We start from the raw sequence: 24562 nt of genomic DNA on the forward strand, positions 1-24562 counted from the left end.
ATACAAATTATAGAGGGCGCACTTTGTTGTCATTCTCTTCTCACGTGTATGTGTGTGATGGGTTGAATGGTTCGATTGCTCCACCATCACACCATAGAGCTTTAAAAAAGAAATATGTGCTGTGTTCGTGTGTGTTGATCCGGTAGTGGCCTCGCCGATAACCTCCATGATTCAGCTCATCAGCTAGCTACACGTGATCATATCACTTTTACTAGTGACAAATGTTGTTGTCCTGGATGTGTATACCGAGTACATTGTGTTTAAAGGTCAGTAAACAAATTATAATATTGGAACCATTCCATTATGTTTCAATTACTACTTGTACTATATATATAACGTACACGTACGTAAACATTTTAAAGTAAAACTAAACCATGATGTACCCATGATTTTAATTTGTATTGAGTACTAAATCAATCTAGGGAAAAGTTTCCGTATGGCACCACCACTTTTTCATTCGATATGAAATAAAATAGTATCTAATTTACCTTAAAGAGATATCCCTTTTTGTAAAAATGAGGGGAAAAGTGGTGGCGCCATACAGCAAGTTATCCCAATCTAGACCCAGTGACTGGGGCGCTAGATTCCTTTTTTCGAAATGTTGACATTATCGGTCATCTAGATAACCGATATTATGTCAAAATTTTGATCGGTCATGATCGGTCATCTAGAATCTAGATGACCGATGTCAAAATTTCGAAAAAAGGAATCTAGCGCCCCAGTCACTAGGTCTAAAATCAATTTGTTCTTGAAAAAATTGAAGGCCTGGATCATGGAGGATGCTAGCCCACCTTGTTGAGCTGTCACAGTCGCAATGTAAATGGATGCCTGATGTATGCCTAGTATTCGGGCCTATGTTGACTATTTCTTGAAGATGTTTAATTTTTAAGAAAGTTTACCACACCTGTCAGCAGCATGCATGGGAAAACTTATTGTGGCTCCCAAGAATTTAGTCTGAATTTGCAGTTAGGCTTCTGCCAAAGATGTCATTTTCCTGTACTGTGTTGGTTTAGTTTTTATTTTGAAGTGCTGTTGCTTTTAAAGGGACACACCGGCTCACCGTTTGCGCAATTTAGGGGTGTAGAACCATAAATAATGTTTTTATAGATGGTTGCTGTAAAAAAAAATCATCAAAATGTCACGTATTTAGCGAAAATGATTTTAAAAAACCAAAGCGGTAAAAGGCCAGCGTATACGTGTTTCCAGCCGTTGAAACTGTCAAAAGCGTCCTTGTGAGAATGTATTTTAAATGTAAGCGTACCTGCAAATCTTGAAACGTAAGCCTAGCTTGACTCTGGATTGAAAGCGTACCTTTTGATTATATCGTAACTGGAACCTAAACATATCTTGGATTGTATCAGCGTAGCTGAGTAGCTACGTAGCTTGAAACGTAACAATTTCTTTTGGAACGTAACCATACTTTTTGGAACGTAAGCGTAGCTGCGTATGAAACATAAGCCTAGCTCGGGATTGAAAGCGTACCTTTTGATTATTCTGGAACCTATTTGTTTCTTGGATTAAGCGTAGCTGAGAAGCTGTGTAGCTTGGAACGTAACCATATTTTTTTGAACGTAACTATATTTTTTTGAACGTAACCATATCTTGGAACGTAAGCGTAGCTGGGTATTTTGGAACGTAAACGTAGCTGCGTATGGAACGTAAGCGTAACTTGACTTAGGATTGAAAGCGTACCTTTTGTTATTATAGCGTAACTTTAAGGAAAGTAAGCAAAACTTGGAATGTAAGCGTAGCTGAGTAGCTGTGTAGCTTAGAACGTAACCTTATCTTTTGGAACAGGAACATAAGCGTAGCTTGACTCTGGCTTGAAAACGTACCTGTTGATATTATAGCACAACTTGAAGGAACGTAAGCGTAGCTAAGTATCTGCGTGTAACATATAAGCTTGGAACAGAACCAAATAATACCTCAACAATCTCAAAAATAACACTTCATTCACAGAATTAAAAAATTAAATTTTTTTGACAAAATATTGCTTTGATGAAATTTTGTTTTATCATTATTTTTGTTTCAACCTTTTACAAAATTCTTATTCACCTGTCCTTTTTTACGATCGGGGCTCCGTTTTTTGTTATCCTTTTTTCTTCTTTGTAAAACATTTTTAAGCTACTCACACAATAACACTGTCAATATAACAAAATGTGGTATTCCTACGTTTTGACATAATCAATCTTTTTTAATTACCTGAAAACTCCTAACAAAAAGAAACTAGGAGCCTTGAAACAAAACAGAGCATTATACATGTGATCATAAGAAGTAACAAAGGTGTACCGACTGACAAACCCACGATGACAAACATGTACTTTGATGTCTGGCTCCCAACCCCTCTTAAGCTAACGGCGAGACCCGCACGCTTGGAGTTCATAGCGCCTGGGATTACACCTCCAGCCCCCCACAAGACACGGCATGTGCGGTACGGTATAAGCCCCGAGGCTTGCGTTCTGATTGCTCCACGCCGTGGGGTCATAATAACAAGCTTCCGTAACACAGACTCTTTGAATGCGAATCTTACGTTGGATTTTTCACCATTATTTACATTTTGTAGCAATAATTTGAATACATGATCTTTTTTGTCAATTATTCGTTAATAATTTTGTAAAAAAAAAGTTTTAAATTTGGTTTGGTAAGTTACTTTTAGACGGCTGGAAGTAAAACTAGCTCGGAAGGTCACGTGATTGTACCACTTTTTGGTTAGAACAATCACGCGACCTGCGTTTTTGTCTTAAAATGCTCAAAAACGGCTAAATTTTATGATTTTTTTTAAGGACTGTTCTTTTCCATTCCTGGAAGACCGTTGAAGTCATATCTTAGTCTTTTTTATAGCTCAAATAGCCCAATTCGGCCGGTGTGTCCCTTTAATAAACACAAAAATGATAGTATAGATAGTGTGTTTCTAATTGTACATACATTCCTTTACAAGGATCATTATAGCCCTGGTTGAGTTTTGTTTCATATCCAAACTATTGTGTCTGTGGTCGAACATAGCACCTTTCCTCAACCCCCCCCCCCCCCTGCCCCCTTCACTGTTCACCCCAGGTTGCGTTTTGCTGTGTGCTCTCTGACTCTCTCTCTCTCTCTCTCTCTCTCTCTATTCATGTATTTACACTTGACTGAGTTATGAATGTTACACCTAGTTTACAAAATACAAGTATGTGTTCATGTGAGTTGTCTGGTTGTGTTGTCATTTAGCCTTCCAGAGAGACCCTGCTACATGTAGGGTCAAAATGTCAGGTCATTAACTATATGGTTTTGTGTATTTATACTGCAGGTCCTTTCTTGAACCATTCTTGTTTAATGCATCACAGTCACAGGGTCTCCATGCGCTTTGAGATGGAAAAAAAAAAAAAAAGTAAAAATTAATAGAGGTGTGAAGTAAAGGGCCAAACTCAAGTGTGTGACAAAGAATGATTTGGGTTTATAGTGATCTGCAGCACAGGAGGATTTAGAAGGCTTTAGGACACTATGAGTTGTTATTAGCAAAATTTAGTTGATACTGAAGGCTATAGCAAAAATATAGTGTGTTTTTAACTTTGTCTTAAACAAATTCACTGTTTGAGCTTGTTTTATGGTGTCTAGAAAGCTATTCTATTCTGCTACTGCTGCAGCAAAGCCTTTGGGCCCATAAACTTTAGTGAAAGTCGAGGGACAAACCATGGGGCTATAGCTCCATGGACAAACTAAGAGAGACTCGGATTTAGAGCGGATGATATTTTTGGATGAGCTTTTCGAGATAAGTTGGGCCCAAAACCTTGCAACATTGATAAGAATAGTGGTTGATCATGTTGATAGGCTGTTTGCAACAGCTAAAGTTTTATTTTTACATTCCAGATTCATCAAACCCTTAGTTTCTGCTAAAGTGAATGACAGACAAAGTGTTGGTATGGCCTCGGTCGATGGAAACGGAACAGTCATGGATGGACAAGCATTGTCACGTAATCGACCTGTTGTCGTGATATATACCGCATACAATGATACTGTAATACAGCAATTGAAGGAACGACACTCGGACATCCCTTATGTGTTGGTGGACGTCCAGCCACCAGGTAGGTAAAAGACAAAGTTTTACCAATGTTACTGTATAAATATTCAGGGCTCAATCTTACACTGGACTACTGGGGCCAATTTCATAGAGCTGCTTAAAGGCACCTGGAAATAGGATTTTCTTTCTTTTAAACATAAGAGTATATGTTTATTAACAATAAAACAATTTTTTGAGTAAATGTTTGTCACTATTTATATGTTAAAAAAATTAATTAAGTGACTAGGGGGGTTGACTCCGCCTACCCCTTTTGTGACGTAGGAAAAGGAAGACTTTGCCTTGATCAAACATAGACCCCCCTCGATGCATAGATAAACACACGTGCAAAAGTGTAATTCTAAGACGTGACTGAGTTTGTACGCTGCGAAAAAGTTTTCTTTTCTGGCATTTTTCCGGCAATGCTGACCAGGTGTATTGCTGCTGGATGCAGCAAAACAACTAAAGATGGGGTCAGTCTTCATCTGTTTCCTGCAGATCCCAAGTATAGGCGGTTTGTGGGCTGCGAAAGTCAGATTAACTAGAGCAAAGTGGTCCGGTCCGACGTCTTTTTCAGCGCTGCAGCGAACACTTAGAGCCGTCGTGCTTCGAATCCTTGATACACAACTCATTTGACATGACGAGAAGAGCCATTCTTAAACACGACGCCGTCCCAACAATTTTTCTAGCTTGTGGGAAGTCGAAGAAGGTATCTGAAAGATGTGACGAACTCAGAGGAGCATTTGCTAAACGCGAAAACATTCGGGTAAGTTTGAACTTTGAGGGTATGTTTTTAGCTTTTGCCAAGTGACACGATTTTTTGTTGGTACCGCATGCAATTCACCGTGCGTGCAAGTTCCTATGTGACCGTCCGCCCATTATACAGCAGCCATAGTGCATGCGTGCAGTCTGCTCCGTGGCCGTATTTCTATAATAATACGCAGGCAGACCCACATCTTACAACCCGTTTGGTCACTAAAAAGTCGCATAGTTAAATAAAAATAGCAGCAATAGCTTTTGTAAAAACCACTAGGCGTTCAACATGTTCAAGTTTCAATGTTTGATGTGTGTAAAATCGTGTCTAAATTTGTTTTGATGTGCCAGGTTCCCAGACGTAATGTACGGGGGCCCGACTACAAATTTTCTCTCCAAATATCGCGCCTTGAAATACGTCACGAACAGCGCCCTCTCGGGTCGGAGCCTACTCGTAAATTTGTAAATACAATCAAAACTAAGATTTTTAAACCTTAAGTAATTTTTTATTCACATTCCTCTCATAAAAACACATATTTTAGTGACAAAAGCTTTATTTAAAAAAAATACCACTTCCAGGTGACTTTAAGCAAAAAATGTGCTTAAAGTCACCTGGAAATAGAATTTGTTTTGCTTTCAAACATAAGAGTATATGCTTACGAACAATAAAACAATTTTTTTAGTAATTGTTTGTCACGATTTATATGTTTAAAAAAGAAAAAGTTGTTTGGGGCGCTGACTCCGCCTACCCCTTTTGTGACGTCAATCGAGGCAGACTTTGCCTGCAATGCGTATAGTAAACACACGTGCAAAGTACATGTACGTCCAAGCTGTGAGTTGGTACATTTCAAAAAGTGTTTTTCTGCATTCAGCAGCAATACACCTGGTCGGCATTGCCGGAAAAGTTTTGAAACGTACAATCTCACGACTTGGTCCATACATGTACTTTGCAATTGTGTTTACTCTACGCATTACAGGCAAAGTCTGCCTTGATTGACGTCACGAACAGCGCCCTCTTGGGTTGGGGTCTACTCTTAAATTTGTAAATAACATAACAACTGATTTTTTAAAACCTGAGTTAACTGTTTATTCACATTCCACTCATCAAAACACATATATTAGTGACAAAAGCTTTATTTTGAAAAAATACCACTTCCAGGTGACTTTAAGCACGAAAATAACTGGCCGAAATTTCATGCCATGTACATGTATACATTGCTTGTGACTGGTATTTAGCTGTTGTTTACTTAGCATAACAATTGAGTGGAGTCTTGGCCGGTAATCTGATTTTACTAAGCAAGGATTTTTTGCTTTTAAAAGCACATTTATTTGCTTAAGCAGCTCTATAAAATTGGGCCCAGGTGCTTACGGTCACTATTCTCTGCTTAGGCCTACTGTGCATATGTGCCAAATTTCTGCCCTAGTTGTGTAAGCGAAGAAAGCCTAGTAAGCTGGAGTAAGCATGAGCGCAAGAAAAAATTGCTGCTTACCTGTGAAATACACTTGACATGAGCAGGGAATTCCCTCTTCTGTAAGCGCAGATTCTTTGCTTGCGGTACCATAAAACTGGGCCCATGGTGTGTGTCTGGAGTATTTATTGCAACTTTAATAAGAGTCTTCCAAAAAACAATTCTCACTGACTGTGTTTCAGGATGGACAAATGTTTTAATACATCAAATTGTTTTTAATTTGTGCTCGTGTTAAATCCCCCCTTTTTTATTCGTAGGAGAGATAATTAAAGCAGAGGTGCTTGCGATTCTTCAAGAAGCAGAGATAATATTGAGTGATACGAACCTTATCCCACCAATTTATACCAAATTGAAAAAGACAAAGTGGATTCAGTCCACATGGGCAGGTATGTTGTGCCAACTTCCAGACAATTAAGGACCCAATTTCAATGACACTGAACACCTTTGATAATTGTCAAAGACCAGTCTTCTCTCTTGGTGTATCTCAACATATAAATGCAAAAAATAACAAACTTGTGAAAATTTGAACTCAATTGCTTGGCGAAGTTGCTAGATAATAATGGAAGAAAAAATACCCTTGAGCTGTGTGTGCTTTCAGATACTCGATTTTGAGACCTCAAAATCTATCTCAAAATCAAACTCAAAGATTTTAGTGGAAAATTACTTTATTATCTATAACTTCATCAATACTTCAGAGGGAGCCGTTTCTCACAATGGTTTACTATCAACAGCTCTCCATTCAACAAGTATGTTTTTATGCTAACAGTTATTTTGAATAATTACCAATAGTGTCCAGTGCCTTTAAACAAAAATTACTGCTTAAAGAAACCTTGCTGAGCAATTTTTAGCAGGATACTAATACAAAACTAGTACAAATTGTACACGTGACATGCCATTTAGCTAGTAAACTTATTCTGGTTCGCATATTTTTGTCTTGCTTAGCTTGTTTCTGTGCTTAAAGGAACACGTTGCCTTGGATCTGCGAGTTAGTCTATAAAAAGCGTCCGTAACCATGGTAACCGTTTTTTTTATAAAATGCATATGGTTGGAAAGATATTGTAAAAGTAGAATACAATGATCTACACAAATATGCCTCGAAATTGCGTGGATTTCTTTAAACCTCGTCGACTAACACGGTCGGCCATTTATGGGAGTCAAAAATTTTACTCCCATAAATGGCCGACCGTGTTAGTCGATGAGGTAAAAGGAAAACCGTGCAATTTCAAGGCATGTTTGTGTGGATCATTGTATTCTACTTTTACAACATCTTTCTACCCACATGCACTTTATAATAAACGGTTACAAACGCTTTTTAAAGACCAACTGGACCGATCCAAGGCAACGTGTTCCTTTGAGCAGCTCTTTGAAATTGTACTGTAATGCGCACGTATCCACCCTGCTTGGTGTTCAAGGCGCAGTAAACCAAAACAAACAAACAAACAAAAACAGAGACACCTAAATTAGTTCTTGAAAACTTGAACCTGTTATATTAAAGAAGAAAATGTTAATTCTGTGGTACAAAGAAAGCATATCTACAATTAAGTGTTTTAAAAGAGTTCCTGATGCATGGCGAAGCTGAAGAAAAAGACTTGTTACCCCAGGAATGTCAAGTCTTGAGTTTGTAAATAGCCCAAGCTTTTTTAAAATGGCTCGTTTTTAATCATTTTGTTCTCTTACTGTACAGGTATTGATGGGTTCTACAAGCACCTTGATTTCAATGAACTGCCAACCTTCACATTTACACGTTTTGGTCAAGGGATAAGGGCGTCCATGGCAGAGTACACCATAGGCCACATAATCGCTCATGAGAGATCTTTCTTTGACTTGAAAAGCAATCAAGAACAGAAAATATGGTAAGATGTATTAATGGAAATCCATTCTTGCTTTTAAGCACAAAAAGAAGCTATTGCCGAACATGCAATAAAGTAAAATTGGCGCTGAAAGGATTGAAGGTTTGTGCAGCTGACTGACATATTTGGTTTACTAAGCAGGAAGTCGCCACTAATTTTGAATAATTAACTGAGAAGTTGATCACTGATAGTTTTGTCGTTGTCCATGTTTCTGCTCCATAAGTTATTGTTGGTAGCTGGTAGCACACACTGATACATGTAGATATGTTCCATAGGTATGTTCTTATCACCAAGTATTCCTCTCTATCGTCCGAAGGAGCTCCATCCTGCTTTAATCCTAGTTGAAGAGCCTATTAGGTGCTCATAAGTTTTGCACTTGTTTTGTTTTAGGAAGCAAATCAAGTACCGCAGTTTAGACCAGATCACAATTGGTATACTAGGCGCTGGAGACATAGGAGAGGAAAGTAAGTTATTGATATTGGCCCAAGGAAAAACTATGGTTTGTTCCAATAAAAACAATAATAATAATAATACAAATCATTTAGAAGGCGCTTTACAAAGAACAGAGCGCCTAACATTAACAAAGGGAGGGCAGCACAAGAACGAAAAAAAAAAAAGACCAACGACAGGCAAATAGAGAAAGAACAAAAGAGGAGCAAATTAGGATGGTTCTGGAAATAAAAATGTCTTGAGGAGGTGTTTAAACACAGCCAACAACGCAGCCCCTTTCAGACTCGCTGGCAGCGCATTCCACAAGCGCGGTGCAGCAACCGCGAAGGCTGTGTCCCCGGCTTTCCTTTTGGATCTAGGAATGGAGAGCCAGGCCAAGTCTGATGAGGAGCGGAGTCGATGGCTGTGTGCATTAGAAATACCATATTGTAAGTGAATCAAATTAACAAGATACGAGGGGGCCTGAGCATGAAGAATTATGTAAATCAGAGTGAACATTTTGAAACAGATTCTTTCCTTAACAGGTAGCCAATGTAGATCTGTCAGCAGGTTATTAGAAGGCTGCAATACTTTCACGACAATTACCACTTGCCAATGCTGTATATTTGTCATTCTATTTGATACTCTTCCAGTGGAAAATTTGTCACAATCAAAATTTGTGACGCCAAAATTCGCTTCGCATCTGCAGATGAGCCAGGCTTTAGTCAATACAGCCATAAATTATTGAAATTTTGTAATGCCATCGAACATGTTGAAAGCAATTGTGATGTTTGTCTGTTTTTAGTTGCAAGAGTATGTAAAGCTTTCAACATGACGACGTGGGGATTAGTCAGGCGCGACCTGCCCAAGGAAGAACGAAGTGAGCATGTGGATGTGTATAAGTAAGTACACCAAGTCTTTTGCACATGCAATTGAGGGGACTTGCTGCTGTTGTTCTATTCCTTTTTCTAAAGAATTATTTTCAGGGGACTCTGTTTATCACAGAAAAATGCTGTGGGGACCTTTGTTCCAATGTGTTAAAGTCCATACTACTCTGTGTATGCTAAACCCCCTACACTGATTGGCACAAGTCAAAGTATTGAATAATGTAAGGGATTTGTAGCAGCAGTGCCGATTGCCGGTAGGGGGCACCAGTAGGACTCCCCGTCGGTAATTTCATGACTTGTGGAGTATAAATAAGCTACATGTGCAGTCAACACATGGTCAAAGGGACAGAGAAGCCAGTTATTTGCATTCTTGTGTCATTTAAAGCTGTGTACATCGCATCCCCTGGTCAACGCTACAGAATAAAAGAGTGGCGACAAAGTCTCAAAATTGCAATTGAAACGGGCAGGGTGGTGGCCTTTAATGTACAGCCACGACCCTGCAAGCTCTTTAACTGGGTCCTCACTGACCAAGTTACTATTTTTTATTCCAATTCATCAATACCATTTTTTGTCGAAAGGAGTCGTGTTCTCAAGAATGAACAAATCTACAATGTAAAGTAGACACTTTAATCTCAAATGGGTGACCGCGAACTGAATTACTTTTATACTTGGCTCCTGGTGTTTTGTTATCTGCAGAGTGTTGGTTCAAGTCCCTGTTGGGACAATGGCATTCTGAAACAAGACACTTTACCATTTTTGCGGCATCCTTTTAATAGGACATAAAGCCATAAAGGTCCTGTGTGTTGTGGACTGCTTGTTAAATAACAAGTGCAAAGCACCTTGTAAAATACATTATATGGTGCTTCAAAGGAATATGTCTCATACTTTCAACCATAGCTCCACATACATTGAAGGAGTCAAAGGCACTGGGCACTATTGGTAATTACTCAAAATAATTTTTAACATAAAAACCTACTTGTTAACAAGCAATGGGGAGTTGTTGTTAACTAGTATAAAACATTGTGAAAAACGGCTCCCTCTGAAGTAGCATAGTATTAGAGAAAGAAGTTATTTTCCACTAAAACATTTTAATTTGATTTCAAGACCTCCGAATTAGATTTCGAGGTCCCCAAATCAAGCATCTGAAAGCTCTCAACTTTGTGTGACAATTATTATTATCTCACAACTTCGACGACCAATTGAGTTCAAATTTTCACAGGTTTGTTATTTTGTGCACTAAATGTGGAGATATAATGTACACCAAGTGAGAAGACTGGTCTTTTACAATTACCAAAGGTGTCCAAAGGTGTCATTAAGTAATGAGCGCTTTGATATGCCCCTAGGGATGTGATATTGCACTGTGTATATAGGCATGATAATCTCTATATTTAAATCTGATTTCCATTTTAGCCCTCGGAAAAATAAGGAAAATTGTGATTTAAAAGTGTATTCACACCTCTACCATGTGTACAGGTACATGTAGGTCACTCCATGTACTCAATTAAATGTGTTTACTTGTTTTCCAAGGGCCAAATGTCATGCATGAACAATGTATAAGAACCTGAAGTAACGTACATGTAGTGTTCGAGAAAGAAGTCATTTTCCACTAAAATATTTGAATTTTTCAAGACCTCAGAATTACATGTATATCTGAGGTCCTGAAATCAAGCATCTGAATGAAAGCACACAACTTTGTGTGACAAGGGTGTTTTTCTTCCATAATTGTTTTGCAACTTCAACGACCAAATTTGTACCGGTTTGTTATTGTGTGCATATGTTGAGATACACCAAGTGAGAAGACTGGTCTTTGACAATATTACCAAAGGTTTCCAGTGTCTTACACCAAGTGAGAAGACTGGTCTTTGACAATATTACCATAGGTTTCCAGCGTCTTTTATAATGCCTCAAAACCCATGTTATGATGTGCCTCATCCATGAGTATTTATACTTATATATTTGGTACTCACAGAAAGATGGATGGATTATGTGATCTACTGGCTGAGTGCGACTACATATGCAGCGTGTTACCCCAAACGCCACAAACTGATGACATTCTCTCCAACGACGTCTTGTCCAACTGCACCAAGAAACCAATGATCATTAACATCGGAAGGGGCAATATCATCAGTGAAGACGCCATACTGAAAGCCCTAGAGAAAGGCTGGATCTCACATGCAGTCCTGGATGTGTTCAGAGAGGAGCCACTCCCCAAGGATAGTCCCCTGTGGTCATCTTCCAAGGTATCTATCACCATCATCATATTAGTCGCTTGTCACACAACCCAATCTGGGCCTAATTTCATAAAGCCTGTAATCAAAAAAACTTGCTAAGCATAGATTAGGTTTGCTTAGCGGAAAGAGGTTACTAGCCAAAATTACATTAAGTTTACAATGTTGTGACTGGTGCCCAACTAAATGTTTTGCTTAGCAATCACATTTGTCGAGCAGAATTTTCTGCTAAATGGCATTTATGAAATTGGGCACTGAGCTTGTGATGTTAAGAAAATACAATCAAATTGGCTTTTTATTAATTAAAGCCATTGGACTCTTTCGGTAAACAGTATTGTCCAAATAGCCACACTTTGTGTATCACAACTTATCTATAAAATAACAAACCTGTGAAAATTCAGGCTCAATCGGTCATTGGAGTCAAGAGAAAATAACGGGAAAACCCACCCTTGTTTCGCACGTTTTGCCATGTCATGACGTGTGTTTATAATAAATCCGTAATTCTCGTTAGCGAGAATTGATATTTGTATTAATGTTTTCTCAAAAAGTAAAGCATTTCATGGAATATTATTCCAAGAGAAGTCTTTCACCATCACCTTCTGTAAACCCTGTAAGTTATTTGTAAATCTGTGAACTTTAATTTTTTTTTTCTGTCCCGAAAGTGTATAATGGCTTTATTTTAATCAAATAAATAAATGATTGTATATGTTTAAATTTTTTATCAGGTGACCATTTCACCACATTCAGCCGGCCACACCTTCTCCAGTAAGGCAAGTAAAAACAAAAGGGATTATTGGGAAGTAGATTCCAGTCGCATTTCATCCATATGGGTATTTTCAGACATGGTACTAAGTCATTAGACCCAAACCGGTTTAAGTTTGCAAGGTGGTGTTATAAATCTCTTCCCCGTGTGTTCAGACAGCACTGTGTTAAACCCAATACCGATTATCGTCGGTTTTAAGAGGTCAAAGTAGACGCAACCCCATTACTCAATCATCCGGTTTATTCACAGATGCTTGTCGTGTCCATTGGTCACTATGTGTTTACTGTAACGATCAGGGAGGTCAATGGGTCATCTTTTGTGGAAATAAACCCGGATGTGGTCTTCTTTTGTAATTCTGTACACACACATTGTTTCAAAATAAAAGATAGAAGTGGTCTAAAGATACCCCCCCCCCCCGCAGTGTTTACTGCAACGTTTTAAAGTTTGATAATATTGTCACTTGGTGTATCTCATAATAAGCATAAAATAACAAGCCTGTGAAAGTTTGGGCTCAGTTGGTTATTGAAGTTGCGAGAAAATGCTGAAAGAAAAACACCCTTGTTGGTAGAATTTGCGCGCTCTCAGAAATGAATTAAAGACATCTAGCTTGAAGTCTTTTAATATTTTAGTGAGAAATTACCTCTGTCTCAAAAACTACGTTACTTCAGAGGGAGTCGTTTCCCACCGTGTTTTATATTATCAACAGCTCTCCAATGCCAGTTACCAAGTCAGTTTTTAAGGTGATATTTGTTTTGAGTAATTACTAAACGTGTACTTTCCCTTTAGTTGATGTTATTATTTTAACAGTGAGTTGCTTCATGATCGTTCTAATTCTTGTACTCGCATCCTGTTTCTTTCGTTTAGCTCATTACTTTACTTGAAGAGAACTATGACCGTTACATCAATGGGAAACCTCTTAAGTTCATCGTAGACTGGAAGCAAGGTTATTGACAGAGGAAAGGTCTGGAGAATTTCTTGTTTATTTTGATCCCCTTTTCAGGGTTCAAGGCCAAGTCACACTGCAGTGATAATGAAAGCGATAACGATAACGACACAAAGAGAACGCATTTCTATTGGTTGAATCGCTCTAGGCAGAAGTCGCCCATGCTCATTCAACCAATCGAGGGCAGGCATTTTTTTCGTTCTCGTTTACGTTCTTGTTATTGGGCCTGTGTGACTGGGCCTTAAAGGGCCCTCTTTTTATCGGCCCTGAAGGATGAAGGATATTTTGAGGAAAACAAAGAAATCAGAAAAAAAGGCCAGAGATATTACATGCCTGATACCAAATTGTTTGGGGCTAAAAGAATTCAAATTTGTTTACCCAGTACTAGTTAATTTACTTCCATTTGTATTCCAACAAACTATTCAAAGATTATTGAAGAGTGTAAGACTAAATATATTAATGTATATTAGGTTTGCGGTAACACCATGTGTGTATCTACTTGCCAGGTAGAGTTGTTCTTAGGGAACTGTCTTGCTTATTCTACTGCCGAGGAGTAGATAATCGGAGGTTCAGGAGACCTCTCAGTTCTGAAAAGATCTGTCCTGCTTTTATAACTATTACATTATTATTTTTAAAACGGATTAAAAACAAATTAATACATGGGCTTACATGTACGACTATAGAAGGTAAATATAAGATATTATACATCTTACTATAGAAATCTTACTTTTATTCCCATTCATAAAAAAAATGGCCTTTTGTTATACAATTACAGACACTTTGACAGTTGAAAACTGTTTGACAGTTGAGGTTTGAACTATTTGTATCAAACACTTTGTGAAGAGTCTGTTGTGCATGGGTGTGTGTATGCGCGCGCGCTTTAAAATAGAATTAGAAGCTGAGTAGTAGATTAGGCGCTGTTACTCATAGCTATGAATTGCATTCCGCGTGATAATCTCGCGTGCCTGACATGCTGAAGTCAGACGGTTATAAACACTGGTCATTATCAACTGCTTAAACACCCCCTGTGGTGCGATCTCCAACAATAGGAGTTTTTATTTGTGTCATATTTTTAATTTTTAATTTGTGTAAAACGACTTATTAAAAGACCCTTTGTTTTCATAAATGTTTGTGCGATATAATCATAGTATAATTATTTTTGTAATGAATAAAATATGATATTTGGACGCCAATTTTGTTTTGTGTTTGAAAGAGTTCTTTCATAAAGCATATAGCAGAACCAATCAGTCTTCAACTAAATTGTCCCCTAAATATTCAAAGACACTGGACAGGTTTGGGATATTGTCAAATACCAGCATTCTCACTTGGTGTTTCCCAACATGTGTATACGATAAAACAAAACTGGAACTTTGGACTCAATTGTTCATCAAAGTTGTAAGAGAAAAATGACAGAAAATGATGAAAGAAAACACCCCATTGTTGCACATGTACATGTACGCTTCCAGAGGCTTAATGAAAGGTTTACCTGGATGTTCGAGTGATAAATTACCTCTTTCTCAAAAACTATGTTACTTCAGAGGGAGCCGAATATTTGTCCAGTCGCTCCTCACGAATTCAGAAGCCAAATTTGTATGTACTTAATTCAAACTTTGATTCGGCGCGACTCTGGAGCGCCTGTCTGAAACGTTTGCAAATTTTCTTAAATTAATGCCCCATTCCACGAGACATCATAATGGATTTTTACCAATGATTTACCCTGATTCATTAAACAATTAAATAAATGAAATAAGAAACATAAGGAAGAACAATTGAGCTGCGTGACCCTGGTGTACGGCAGCGTCGGCGGTTGTTAGTGGGGACTTCTTGGTAGTCGACTCTGTAAAGGAGAAAAAAAGGGCAAGCCAATAAATAGACACAAGAATCTTTGGACATTTTTAGCAATCGTTCTGCGTGATATTTGGCCCGTGAGAAAAAAGTGGGAGTAAGTAAAAGGGCTGGGATAATTACACATGGAAAAGACTTACTCAATTGAAAGAATTCAGGCCTGAAACTTTTTTTTATGTATCTAGAAGCACACATTTGTGCAACGGGTTTCCTTTCTTTATTCTCTTCTCCTTCATTATTCTCTTGCAAACTTGAATGAGTTTAAGCACAACTCCACTCGTCCGAAAAATTTATTGCGAATTAATTGTGTTACGTCTAAATCATTCGCTTTGCGTTCGCAGGAAGTATTTTATTGTTATTAATGTTATTATTAATTTTATTATTGTCCATTGCCACAACAAAATGTTCAGTGAAATGCATTTCGGTTTTGACCGGGCAATTCAAACTCTAACCCTATGTGTGTAAATCATAGTTTTTTTTCCAGAACATAGGGGTGTTGGATTATAGAGCAGGTCGCCCAAAGAAAAACTACCAGACAACTTGGAGATGGTGTTATAACTTTTGGAAAAATTTGAAAATGTAAAGAAAAAAAGGTACCTATAGATTTAGAGCAGCCCAAAGAGACATCTTGCTTATGACTGCATTGGTGTTGGGACCATGTCCCAAGTTCACATTGGTCCAATCTCTCTTCGTCACCTTTACAAGTTATGCCCTCTTGTAATATTGGTCCTTTGTAGCCAGACCCTCCACTTCCCTATCAACCGAAGCAAAGAAAGAGTATTTTAAAGAAGACGTGCACTCCTATATATTGTCCGCCATACCTTAAAAAAAGGCTAATTTTTACTCTCTTCTTCAAAGATGGCGCGCATGGTCATGCCAGAGCTCGAGTTTAGGGGGGGGGGATCCTTGAGACTGCAGGGCATAGTTCACAGTTTTTACTGATGGACTAGAATTTATTTTAACTGATTTGGGCAATATCGACCCAAATCAACTGCCACCAGGGGCCAGTTGTCACCTACTCCTGGGTCTGAAACAGGGTTACCCCCCCCCCCCCCCTTCACATTATGTAAGGATGTAGGTATGTATCATACATAGGAGCCTGGCTGGTAGAACAGACTGCAAAACCGTCCAAAGTATTTATGGAGCAATTATGGTCAAGTGTCAAAAGAGATTTATACAAAGTTATACTCGGAAGCCTCTTGCTAAAGTCCTTGTTTCCACAACAACATGCAAAGCTTCAAGCACCACTTCTCAAATTAGTATTGTTTTATTACCCCCAAGAAAGTTCTAGTGTTGTGAGCAAATGTTGTTTCTCATTAGTGATGACTAGAGTAAGTTCAAAACTTATTTTTCTTATTCTGAACTTACCAATCCATTCCCATCGTACCAGAGATGACTGTAGCCGAGCTCGCGACAAGCGACAATGGAGTTTTCTCGGGTCCAATCGGTGTTACAAATTGTGCCCCATTTGCCATCATAGAATATCTCCAGATATGTTGATCTCCCCGACTGACTGCCACGGTTGACTCCAGGATATGCAAATCGGATCGGGTGTTTCCCTTCTGAAAATGTGCATTAAAATATTCGGCGATCAGTTTTTGAATGCTCGATAAAGCATAGGAACAACCCACACTCAACAATGATTATAGGTAATGCCACACATGGCAACAAAACAGGTAACCAGGTCCAAGCAATCTTCAAGAAAGAAGGGTGTTCACATTTCATTTTTCGCCTATGCTGAAGAGGTAGAAGCTCATAGCTCTTATTTCAAGTATGACATTTTAAAAGATTCTTATATACCTGGAAGTGCTCCACTGCATATGAACCCAACGGCAGCACCGTTCGCTGGTGAGCCATCATCAGCATCCATCTCGTCAAACTCGCATTGCGCCAACGACTCCTCATCTCTAGAACATCTCATATTCTCAATAGCAATCGGCACTGCAATCTCACCGAACCGATCATCAGTTGTCACGTCCATTAGGTATCCGTACCCGAGCTGGCGACAGACTACTGTACCGACACTGAATAGAACCGTTCTGGAGAAATAATCATCTCCCGATGCGATGTAGATTGTGACCCAGCGATCCTTGTAGAAAATCTCCAGGAGTCCTTCGTGCTGATTCTTGCCACTAACGAGTCTAACTTGAAAGCCTGCTAGCTCTGAAAGGAAATGCAAACAAGAAAAGCAGTATAATGTTATCAATAATTATGTTCTTCCAAAAAAAGACTTCACTACAACCATGGAGGAATAATTCCTCCATGCTACAACAAGATGCAGAGATCTGCATGGGACGGCCAGTAGTTTTGGGTGTATCGGGTCAGTAAGCTTTTGATAGGTCATAGTCCGGCAGTCTTGTGTCTGAAGAATTACTTAAAAGGGTTGAACAGTGACGAATTTCGAGGAGCGGGGTTTGAACCTGCAACCAGCGGATTAAGGTGCATGACGAACTGGGCTATCTAGCCCTTATGTTGTTGGTCTCCCTATTTTGTAAGGATCTTTGTTAGGGGTGCCATTCAGAAGCCTGTGACAAGACATTTTATTTGAGGCTTCAACTAATACCAAAAAAACATCACTTGAAAGCAAATCACTAGAAAGAAAACCATGGGTTTCTCTTCTGGTTTATTTGAACAATTTGCATCACACCACTTCTAAAAGCACTGAACAATAGGAGTTGCTCAATGTTAAGACTTTAAAAAGTATTTAAATATAATTATGCGCACCTTCTCTTCTATTGCAAACCACACCAGCTTCGTGGCTAGGAGGACACTGCTCAGTAAACCACATCTCGGCACGACACTCTCCAATAGAACTCTCGTTCCCCTGGCACTTCAGCCCAGTGGCTATGTACTTCAATTGGTGTCCCAGCCGTGATGGATGTTCCCCAAAGTATGAACCAGTGGTCGCCCTGGCGGCCGATGGGAAGCCCATCTGCCGACAGATGACGTCTGCTTCTGCTTTGTCCCAGCCTTTATCGCAGACCAAGTAGGGTTCTGAATCTGGGTACGGCCGGATGAGAAGACCTCCCTCCGTGGCAAAGTGGATGTAGGAGAAGAATTCCACCTCTAGGTTGGATGCTGATGTTTCAAACAGAAAAGCAAAGATAAGTTATCCCTGTTATTTTAGTTTAAAAATTCCATAAACAACACCAGTAGACCTGTATTTAAACTGCATAGTTGTCTCATTATATTCTACTTGTAAAACATCTTTCTTATTATATGCATTTTATTTAATCTTTCAAACGATGTTCATAAGTCAACTCGCCCGATCCAAGGCAACGTGTACATGTACATTTAAAGATCAAACCCTGCTCTCGTAACATTCACCTTCATTTGTGCACCAGACCGTGGCAAAGGACCCGCTACATTCATGGCGCATCCATCCATCATTTGGACACCTCTCTAAGGACCTCTCAGATCCAACACACCCAACATTACTCAGCCATGTTGGTTCTTCACCCCTTCCCTCCTTGTCACCGTCTAAGCCGAGGTAGTTTACCCAATGGTATCCAAGTTGACGGCATGAGACGAGAGCATCATAGAAGTCCCATCCTTCCGCGCAGATCCTACCCCATTGATCCTTGTAGAACACTTCAAGCCGACCGTGTGGGGTTGTGATAGAGGTTGAATTCACAACACGCAGGGAAAATATATCTGTACAAAATAAAAAGTTAGACCCAATAATCAATTGTTGTTTCATGAAAATCAAACCAACTCAACTTATTCGAGTTGTTTTTATTTCACTTCAAGAAAGTAATGAACTAAAAAAATTCAAAATAAAATGTAAGGCCCTAATAAATTGTTGTTCCAGGAAAATCAAACTACTCAACTTATTCGAGTTGTTTAAAAAAAAAAATCGACAACCGCACTCTCAAAATTAATTGTGATTGCGATGACCGAAAAATACCCTTTAACCTTGACTGAACTTCAAAGGAGAAAATCCACTGATGTGGACCTAACACTAATAATACCATCCGGCAATAATACACCAACCGTCCTTGGCCGACTCCTTCGTAAAGAAAAGGCTTATAATGGATTACAGTTTGCTTTTAACGCAACAAATCACGTATAAATAAACGGAGCTTAGAAATCATCCGAACTTTTTTTTTCGTTTTGAAATTTCTTGCAAAAGGTTGTTGTTGTGAAATCAGCTGATTTCCAGGTTCAAGTTGATCCTGCAATAGCATTTACTCTAAACTGAAGTCGGTTAGCGCTACAGATTCAGTCTCTTTTTCCTTCAAAGGTGTGGCAGAGGACGTTGTTCGTCCGTGCCTCCATGCCTATTGCCATAGACACTATTGGTAATTGTGAAAGACCATTCTTCTTTCTTGGTGTATCTCAACATGTATGTACAAAATAACAAACCTGTGAAAACTTGAGCTCAATTGGTCGTCAAAGTTGCGAGATAAAGATGGAAATAAAAACCTCACACAAAGTTGTGTGCGTTTAGATGGATGATTTCGAGACCTTAAATTTTAAAATCTGAGGTCTCGAAATCAAATACGTGGAAATTGCTTTTTTCTCGAAAACTATGTCACTTCAGAGGGAGCCGTTTCTCACAATGTTTTATACTATCAAACTCCCCCACCTCGTCACCAAAGTAAGGTACTATGCCGATAATTATTGTGAGAAACCAATAGTGTCCACTGCTTTCAGTGTCCACTGCGTTCTAAAAGTCATTACCAAACGTATACAGCCCCTTTATTGAACAGAACAAAAATTGTTGTCCTTTCATACCAGGTATATTTTTGAACAAAATAACAAAGACGTAGTTAAAAAAAAAATCAAGGAACCCTTGCTGCTCTACTAATACTATCCTGTCGCCGGGATGTGTTCAATTTTATTTTACTGTTGGTAGATACGTGCGCTATATAAGACTTCGATATTATTTTTTATTAAACAAAATAGTATAGGCATACCTTGTGCCTTGCATCTTGCAAGAATTACCAATAAGCTCGATATGAAGACCGCTATCTTGACTGAGGCTTCCATAGTCATCTTGCCATCTGCTGTAAAGTGTACAGCAAAAGTCCGTCACAGTGTTCGATCACCTGTATTGATAAAAAATTGTCTTTATCAATCATGAATATATGACGCAACTTGGATTTTTAGCATGTTTGTAAAAACGAGGAGTTGTCTTAAAATTAAGCATGAATAAATAGTTTCCTCTGTGGGGGAAAAAAATTATAAACAAAATTACGAAAACATGTTTTCTTTTCTTTTCGAAACAACAATTTTATAATGCAAACTTATATGGTTTTGACACTTTGTGTAAGTTTTTGGCCATGACATGAATCACTACTCACTGTGGATAAAATCGTTTGTACATTGACCTATAGAAGTTTCAGCTTCGTTAGTCGTCCAAACTATTTTCGTGAAATTGTTTAACTAAATTTTCTCAAAAACTACCGAACCTCAGTAAAGTATAATTTTAAGGGGTGCCTTCCAGCATTATTATCTTAAAACTAAGTAATCTTAAAACTGTTTAAAGTTAATTAATCTGTTGACATTAGTGTTTTTGTCGTGCATTGTACCAAACCCTACAAGCGCAAACAAATATACACGTATCGTTAAAAAATGTCAACTCAACTTATGCTGGTTTACAAGGTTAAATGCTTTAAACACCGCCACAGAGCAAAAACACGCTGAACACATTAAAAGTTGTGACAAAGATAATGTAGTTTTAAAAGTGTGGCATGGATTTATTGACATGCAAAATACAGATAAAAGGATACAAAGACATCAAATTGATAGAGCAAAAAAAAAAAAGGAAACCAAATCAATAAACACAGATTGATCAGTCGTTATGTGTGAATCGATATTGTTTGTTGTTGTTATTTAGATTGTGACAAACGAATGTTCTTGCTGAAAATAAGGCATCTATCGATACTAAAAATTAATTTCACTCTGAATAATTGTGGTTAATATGGAAAAAGACATCAGTTTTTATACCTTAAAATTTGAATCTGAAGAACGTTATTGTCAGATTGTGTAGTCCAGTTAAAAGGGAGTAAACTCCATTGGCAATAGTTATTTTGTTAAACCTTTATGCTCTCATGAGCATCCCACTGTTGTTTTATTCGGTTGCCTTAAATATTGTTATTGTGTATGTGCTTGTAAATGTGTTTGCCCGAATAAGTAGTATGCACAGGATGTTCTGCGATATCTCAAAAACTAAAACAACCTTCTTAAGGAACACGTTGCCTTGGATCGGGTCGAGTTGGTCTTTGAAAATCGTTCTGTAACCGTATGATGTAAAATGTGGTTAGAAAGATATTGTAAAAGTAGAATACAATGATCTACACAAATATGCCTTGAAATTGCGTGGTTTTCTTTTTACCCTGTCGACTAACACGGTCGGCCATTTATGGGAGTCAAAATGTTGACTCCCATAATGGCCGACCGTGATAGTTCGCGACGTAAAAGGAAAACCGTGCAGTTTCGAGTGATACTTGTGTGGATCATTATAATTATTCTACTTTTAAAACATCTTTCTAACCATATGCATTTCATAACAAACGGTTTCAAACGCTTTTAATAGACCAACTCGTCCGATCCAAGGCAACGTAATCCTTTAAACGAAACATTCAAAGTCAAAACATGTTGCGCTTTTGTGTTGACGTTGACCAGTAAACTTTATAATAGTTTCAACAATTTACTCAGAACATTTTCTTTTAACCCTTCCTGTGCTAACAAATATTATACGCTGCTAAAGTGCGTCCAGAACGACCATCAAATCGTTTTTCGTGCCACTCTTTGGTCTCGTCCCATGACTTGCTTGCACACAGCTCATGTCTAATTTCAAAATTTCCTCATAAACATTAATGTACTTACACTGCTAAAATCCGGTGTTTTCGTCTGCTCTACTGACAGATGTTAAACGCTCTCTAAAACTTTTTACCAGAAAATTGTGTTGTTGGACTACACCAGCCAATTCCTTACTTGTATGTAGGTCCGTGTTCGACCTTGCTCGCTATCACTGATTGAGCGCGCAACAATGGTGCCCGGCAAAAAGGTGCACTCTCACCCACTAAATGGATAATTTTTAAAGCTGTCAAACCCTTTTTTATATTATTGTATTCAATAGTATTATCTCGATGGTTATGCATTCTAGGCTTTGATTATAGAGCCGTCGATGCGTGCATAATGAGTGGGAAAAGGTGCGCAGCTTAAACCGGTAAAAACGTGAAAAAGTTCTCATAATCTTATTTGATCTCTCTAAACATATCTAGGCCATACACAGATCTCAGCCATATGGGCGATTGGCCCATTATATGGGTCAGTATGACCCCGAAATATGTCAACATGACCACGAAATGGTTCCAGCTGACGCATTATCTGAGTTAAAGTCTGGTTTTTAACCTCAGTCTATAATGGGTCATCAGCCTGACCTAGAAATGGCTCAGACCCCAATAGGACCCGGGATCCGCGTAAAAAAAGACCCAGTATTATGTTTAGTGTGTATGTAGGGCCTACTCTGTTGTATATTGCACCATGTAGCATCGAGACTGGACATCTTTGGTAATTGTCAAAGACCAGTCTTCTCACTTGGTGTGTATATCAACATTACGCACAAAATAACAAACCTGTGAAAGTTTGGACTCATTGTTCGTCGAAGTTGCGAGATAATAATAATAAGAAGAAAAAAAAAAAACAAGTCACACGAACTGGTGTGCTTTCAGATGGTCGATTTCGAGACCTCAGAATCTTATTCCGAAGTCTCTAAATCAAATTCAATTAGTGGAAAATAACTTCTTTCTCGAAAACTACGTGTACTTCAGATGGAGCCATTGTTTTATAGTATCAGATTTGTTTTGTCATTCATTTGTTGGGATAGGGATAGCAAGTGAGGATACTGGGGTCGATTTCACAAAGAGTTAGGACTGGTCCTAACTTAGGACCAGTCCTAAGAGATATCAAAAACGTACAGCTAGTCCTAAGTTAGGACTAGTAACTCGTCCTAACTCGAGATAAGACTAGTCCTAACTCTTTGTGAAATCCACCCCAGGTCTCTAACAATTACCAGAGGTGCCAAGTGCATTAACTTTGATATCAGCTTATTTTGAAGTTAAATATTACATAATGGTACCAATAAAGCGACAAGTCTACCAGAGGTGTTCGGCGGAAGTTCTATTACCTTAAACAAATAAAGCATAATTAACATTAAAATACCGGTTAACATTACTTTAATTAATAAAATACAAAGTTGCATGTCACTGTACCATTGAACTGATGTGAGTTTTTTCCAATGTTTATTTTAAGACTATTTTTTAATAGTCTCACGTTGTACAAATACATTTTCTGCGTGTATGAGGAAAAAAGATTGACATACATTTAATTGATCAAATAAAAAGCAAAAACACATAATCTGGAAACATTTATTTTTTAAAACTTAGGTAATGAAAATTGATTGGGAACGGAATCTTATCAGAGGGATTTTTTCATGGTTTTTTTAATGGAAGGCACACGTTTGGTAATTACTCAAAACAAATACAAATTAACTTAAAAAACTGACTTTGGTAACGATCAATTGAGAGATGTTGATAGTCTTGTGAGAAACGGCTCCCTCCGAAGTAGCATAGATTTTGAGAAGAGGGGTAATTTCCCACTAAAATAATAAAAGACTTATAGCTAGAAGTCTTTTATTCCTATCTGAATGCACACAAATTCGTCCATCATGGGGTGTTTCTTCTTTCATAATTTTCTCGCAACTTCGATGACCAATTGAGCTGTCCAAAATTGAAAAGAAAAAATTGTCCGAAAATATGATTGATTGATTTTCAAGAGGCTGAGCGATTTTAATATGTTATGTTGCCATGAGTATTGCTGAATATTTAGCATTTAGTATTGATTTCTATGGGAGTTTAGTAGAGTGTGGTGCACCAAAATACAGTAATCTATGGGTGCATTCGTTTAGCTTCCCTGGGTCGACCCCGGTTTATCCTTGTACGTTCTAATAGTTTGACGTGGCTCACCCGGGTCAGCCCCATTGCCCTGCTTGTGGAGTGGGTCACTTGGGGTGACCTGAGGTGCATGCCGTCACCACGAGAGGGTGAGTGTGATCGGTTGACTAGTACTTGTCTGGGGTTCACCCGAGTGAGCACTGCAGGGTCGACCCAGGGAAGCTTATCGAACGCACCCAACGATACGCTGTCAACTTCAATTGCGGATTTGACAGCAGTGACTATTTGGGCATCTATAGGTGCGTTCACTGGGTTTACCCCGCGGTGCTCACTCGGGTGAGCCCCTGACAAGAGCTAATCGAACGATCATACTCGCCCTCTCGTGGTGACGGCATGCACCTCAGGTCACCCTAAGTGACCCACTCCACAAGCAGGGCACTGGGGGCTGACCCAGGTGAG

General features: G+C 38.6%; 2 protein-coding genes across 2 annotated transcripts; one reads left to right on the top strand and one right to left on the bottom strand.

The window, feature by feature from the left end:
• Positions 1 to 39: 39 nt before the first annotated feature.
• Positions 40 to 14705, top strand: LOC139937189 (glyoxylate/hydroxypyruvate reductase A-like). The gene is made up of 9 exons (XM_071932252.1): positions 40 to 266; positions 3847 to 4061; positions 6513 to 6641; positions 7940 to 8108; positions 8496 to 8569; positions 9340 to 9436; positions 11391 to 11661; positions 12375 to 12419; positions 13277 to 14705. Exons 2-9 carry the CDS (start codon positions 3899 to 3901, stop codon positions 13361 to 13363), a joined length of 1035 nt encoding a protein of 344 aa, XP_071788353.1. The 5' UTR covers positions 40 to 266; positions 3847 to 3898; the 3' UTR covers positions 13364 to 14705.
• Positions 14706 to 14899: 194 nt separating this feature from the next.
• Positions 14900 to 22140, bottom strand: LOC139937188 (neurotrypsin-like). The gene is made up of 8 exons (XM_071932251.1): positions 22035 to 22140; positions 20120 to 20251; positions 18528 to 18854; positions 17925 to 18278; positions 17001 to 17363; positions 16569 to 16762; positions 15798 to 15954; positions 14900 to 15192 (listed from the first exon to the last, which is right to left on the bottom strand). Exons 2-8 carry the CDS (start codon positions 20196 to 20198, stop codon positions 15089 to 15091), a joined length of 1578 nt encoding a protein of 525 aa, XP_071788352.1. The 5' UTR covers positions 20199 to 20251; positions 22035 to 22140; the 3' UTR covers positions 14900 to 15088.
• Between the last annotated feature and the right edge of the window lie 2422 nt (positions 22141 to 24562).

The sequence above is a fragment of the Asterias amurensis genome, chromosome 5 (assembly GCF_032118995.1).
Source record: "Asterias amurensis chromosome 5, ASM3211899v1".
Classification (NCBI taxonomy): Eukaryota; Metazoa; Echinodermata; class Asteroidea; order Forcipulatida; family Asteriidae; genus Asterias; species Asterias amurensis.

Bases quoted from the DNA above. Each gene is read 5' to 3' on its own strand.
- LOC139937188 (XM_071932251.1), bottom strand. From the start codon at position 20,198: ATGACTATGGAAGCCTCAGTCAAGATAGCGGTCTTCATATCGAGCTTA. The intron at 18,279-18,527 runs GTGAATGTTACG...TTGAAACATCAG, and splicing joins GGTCTGGTGCACAAATGAAG to CATCCAACCTAGAGGTGGAA. The intron at 17,364-17,924 runs GTGCGCATAATT...ATTTCCTTTCAG, and splicing joins GGTTTGCAATAGAAGAGAAG to AGCTAGCAGGCTTTCAAGTT.
- LOC139937189 (XM_071932252.1), top strand. From the start codon at position 3,899: ATGGCCTCGGTCGATGGAAACGGAACAGTCATGGATGGACAAGCATTG. The intron at 8,570-9,339 runs GTAAGTTATTGA...GTCTGTTTTTAG, and splicing joins TGGAGACATAGGAGAGGAAA to TTGCAAGAGTATGTAAAGCT. The intron at 11,662-12,374 runs GTATCTATCACC...ATTTTTTATCAG, and splicing joins CCCTGTGGTCATCTTCCAAG to GTGACCATTTCACCACATTC.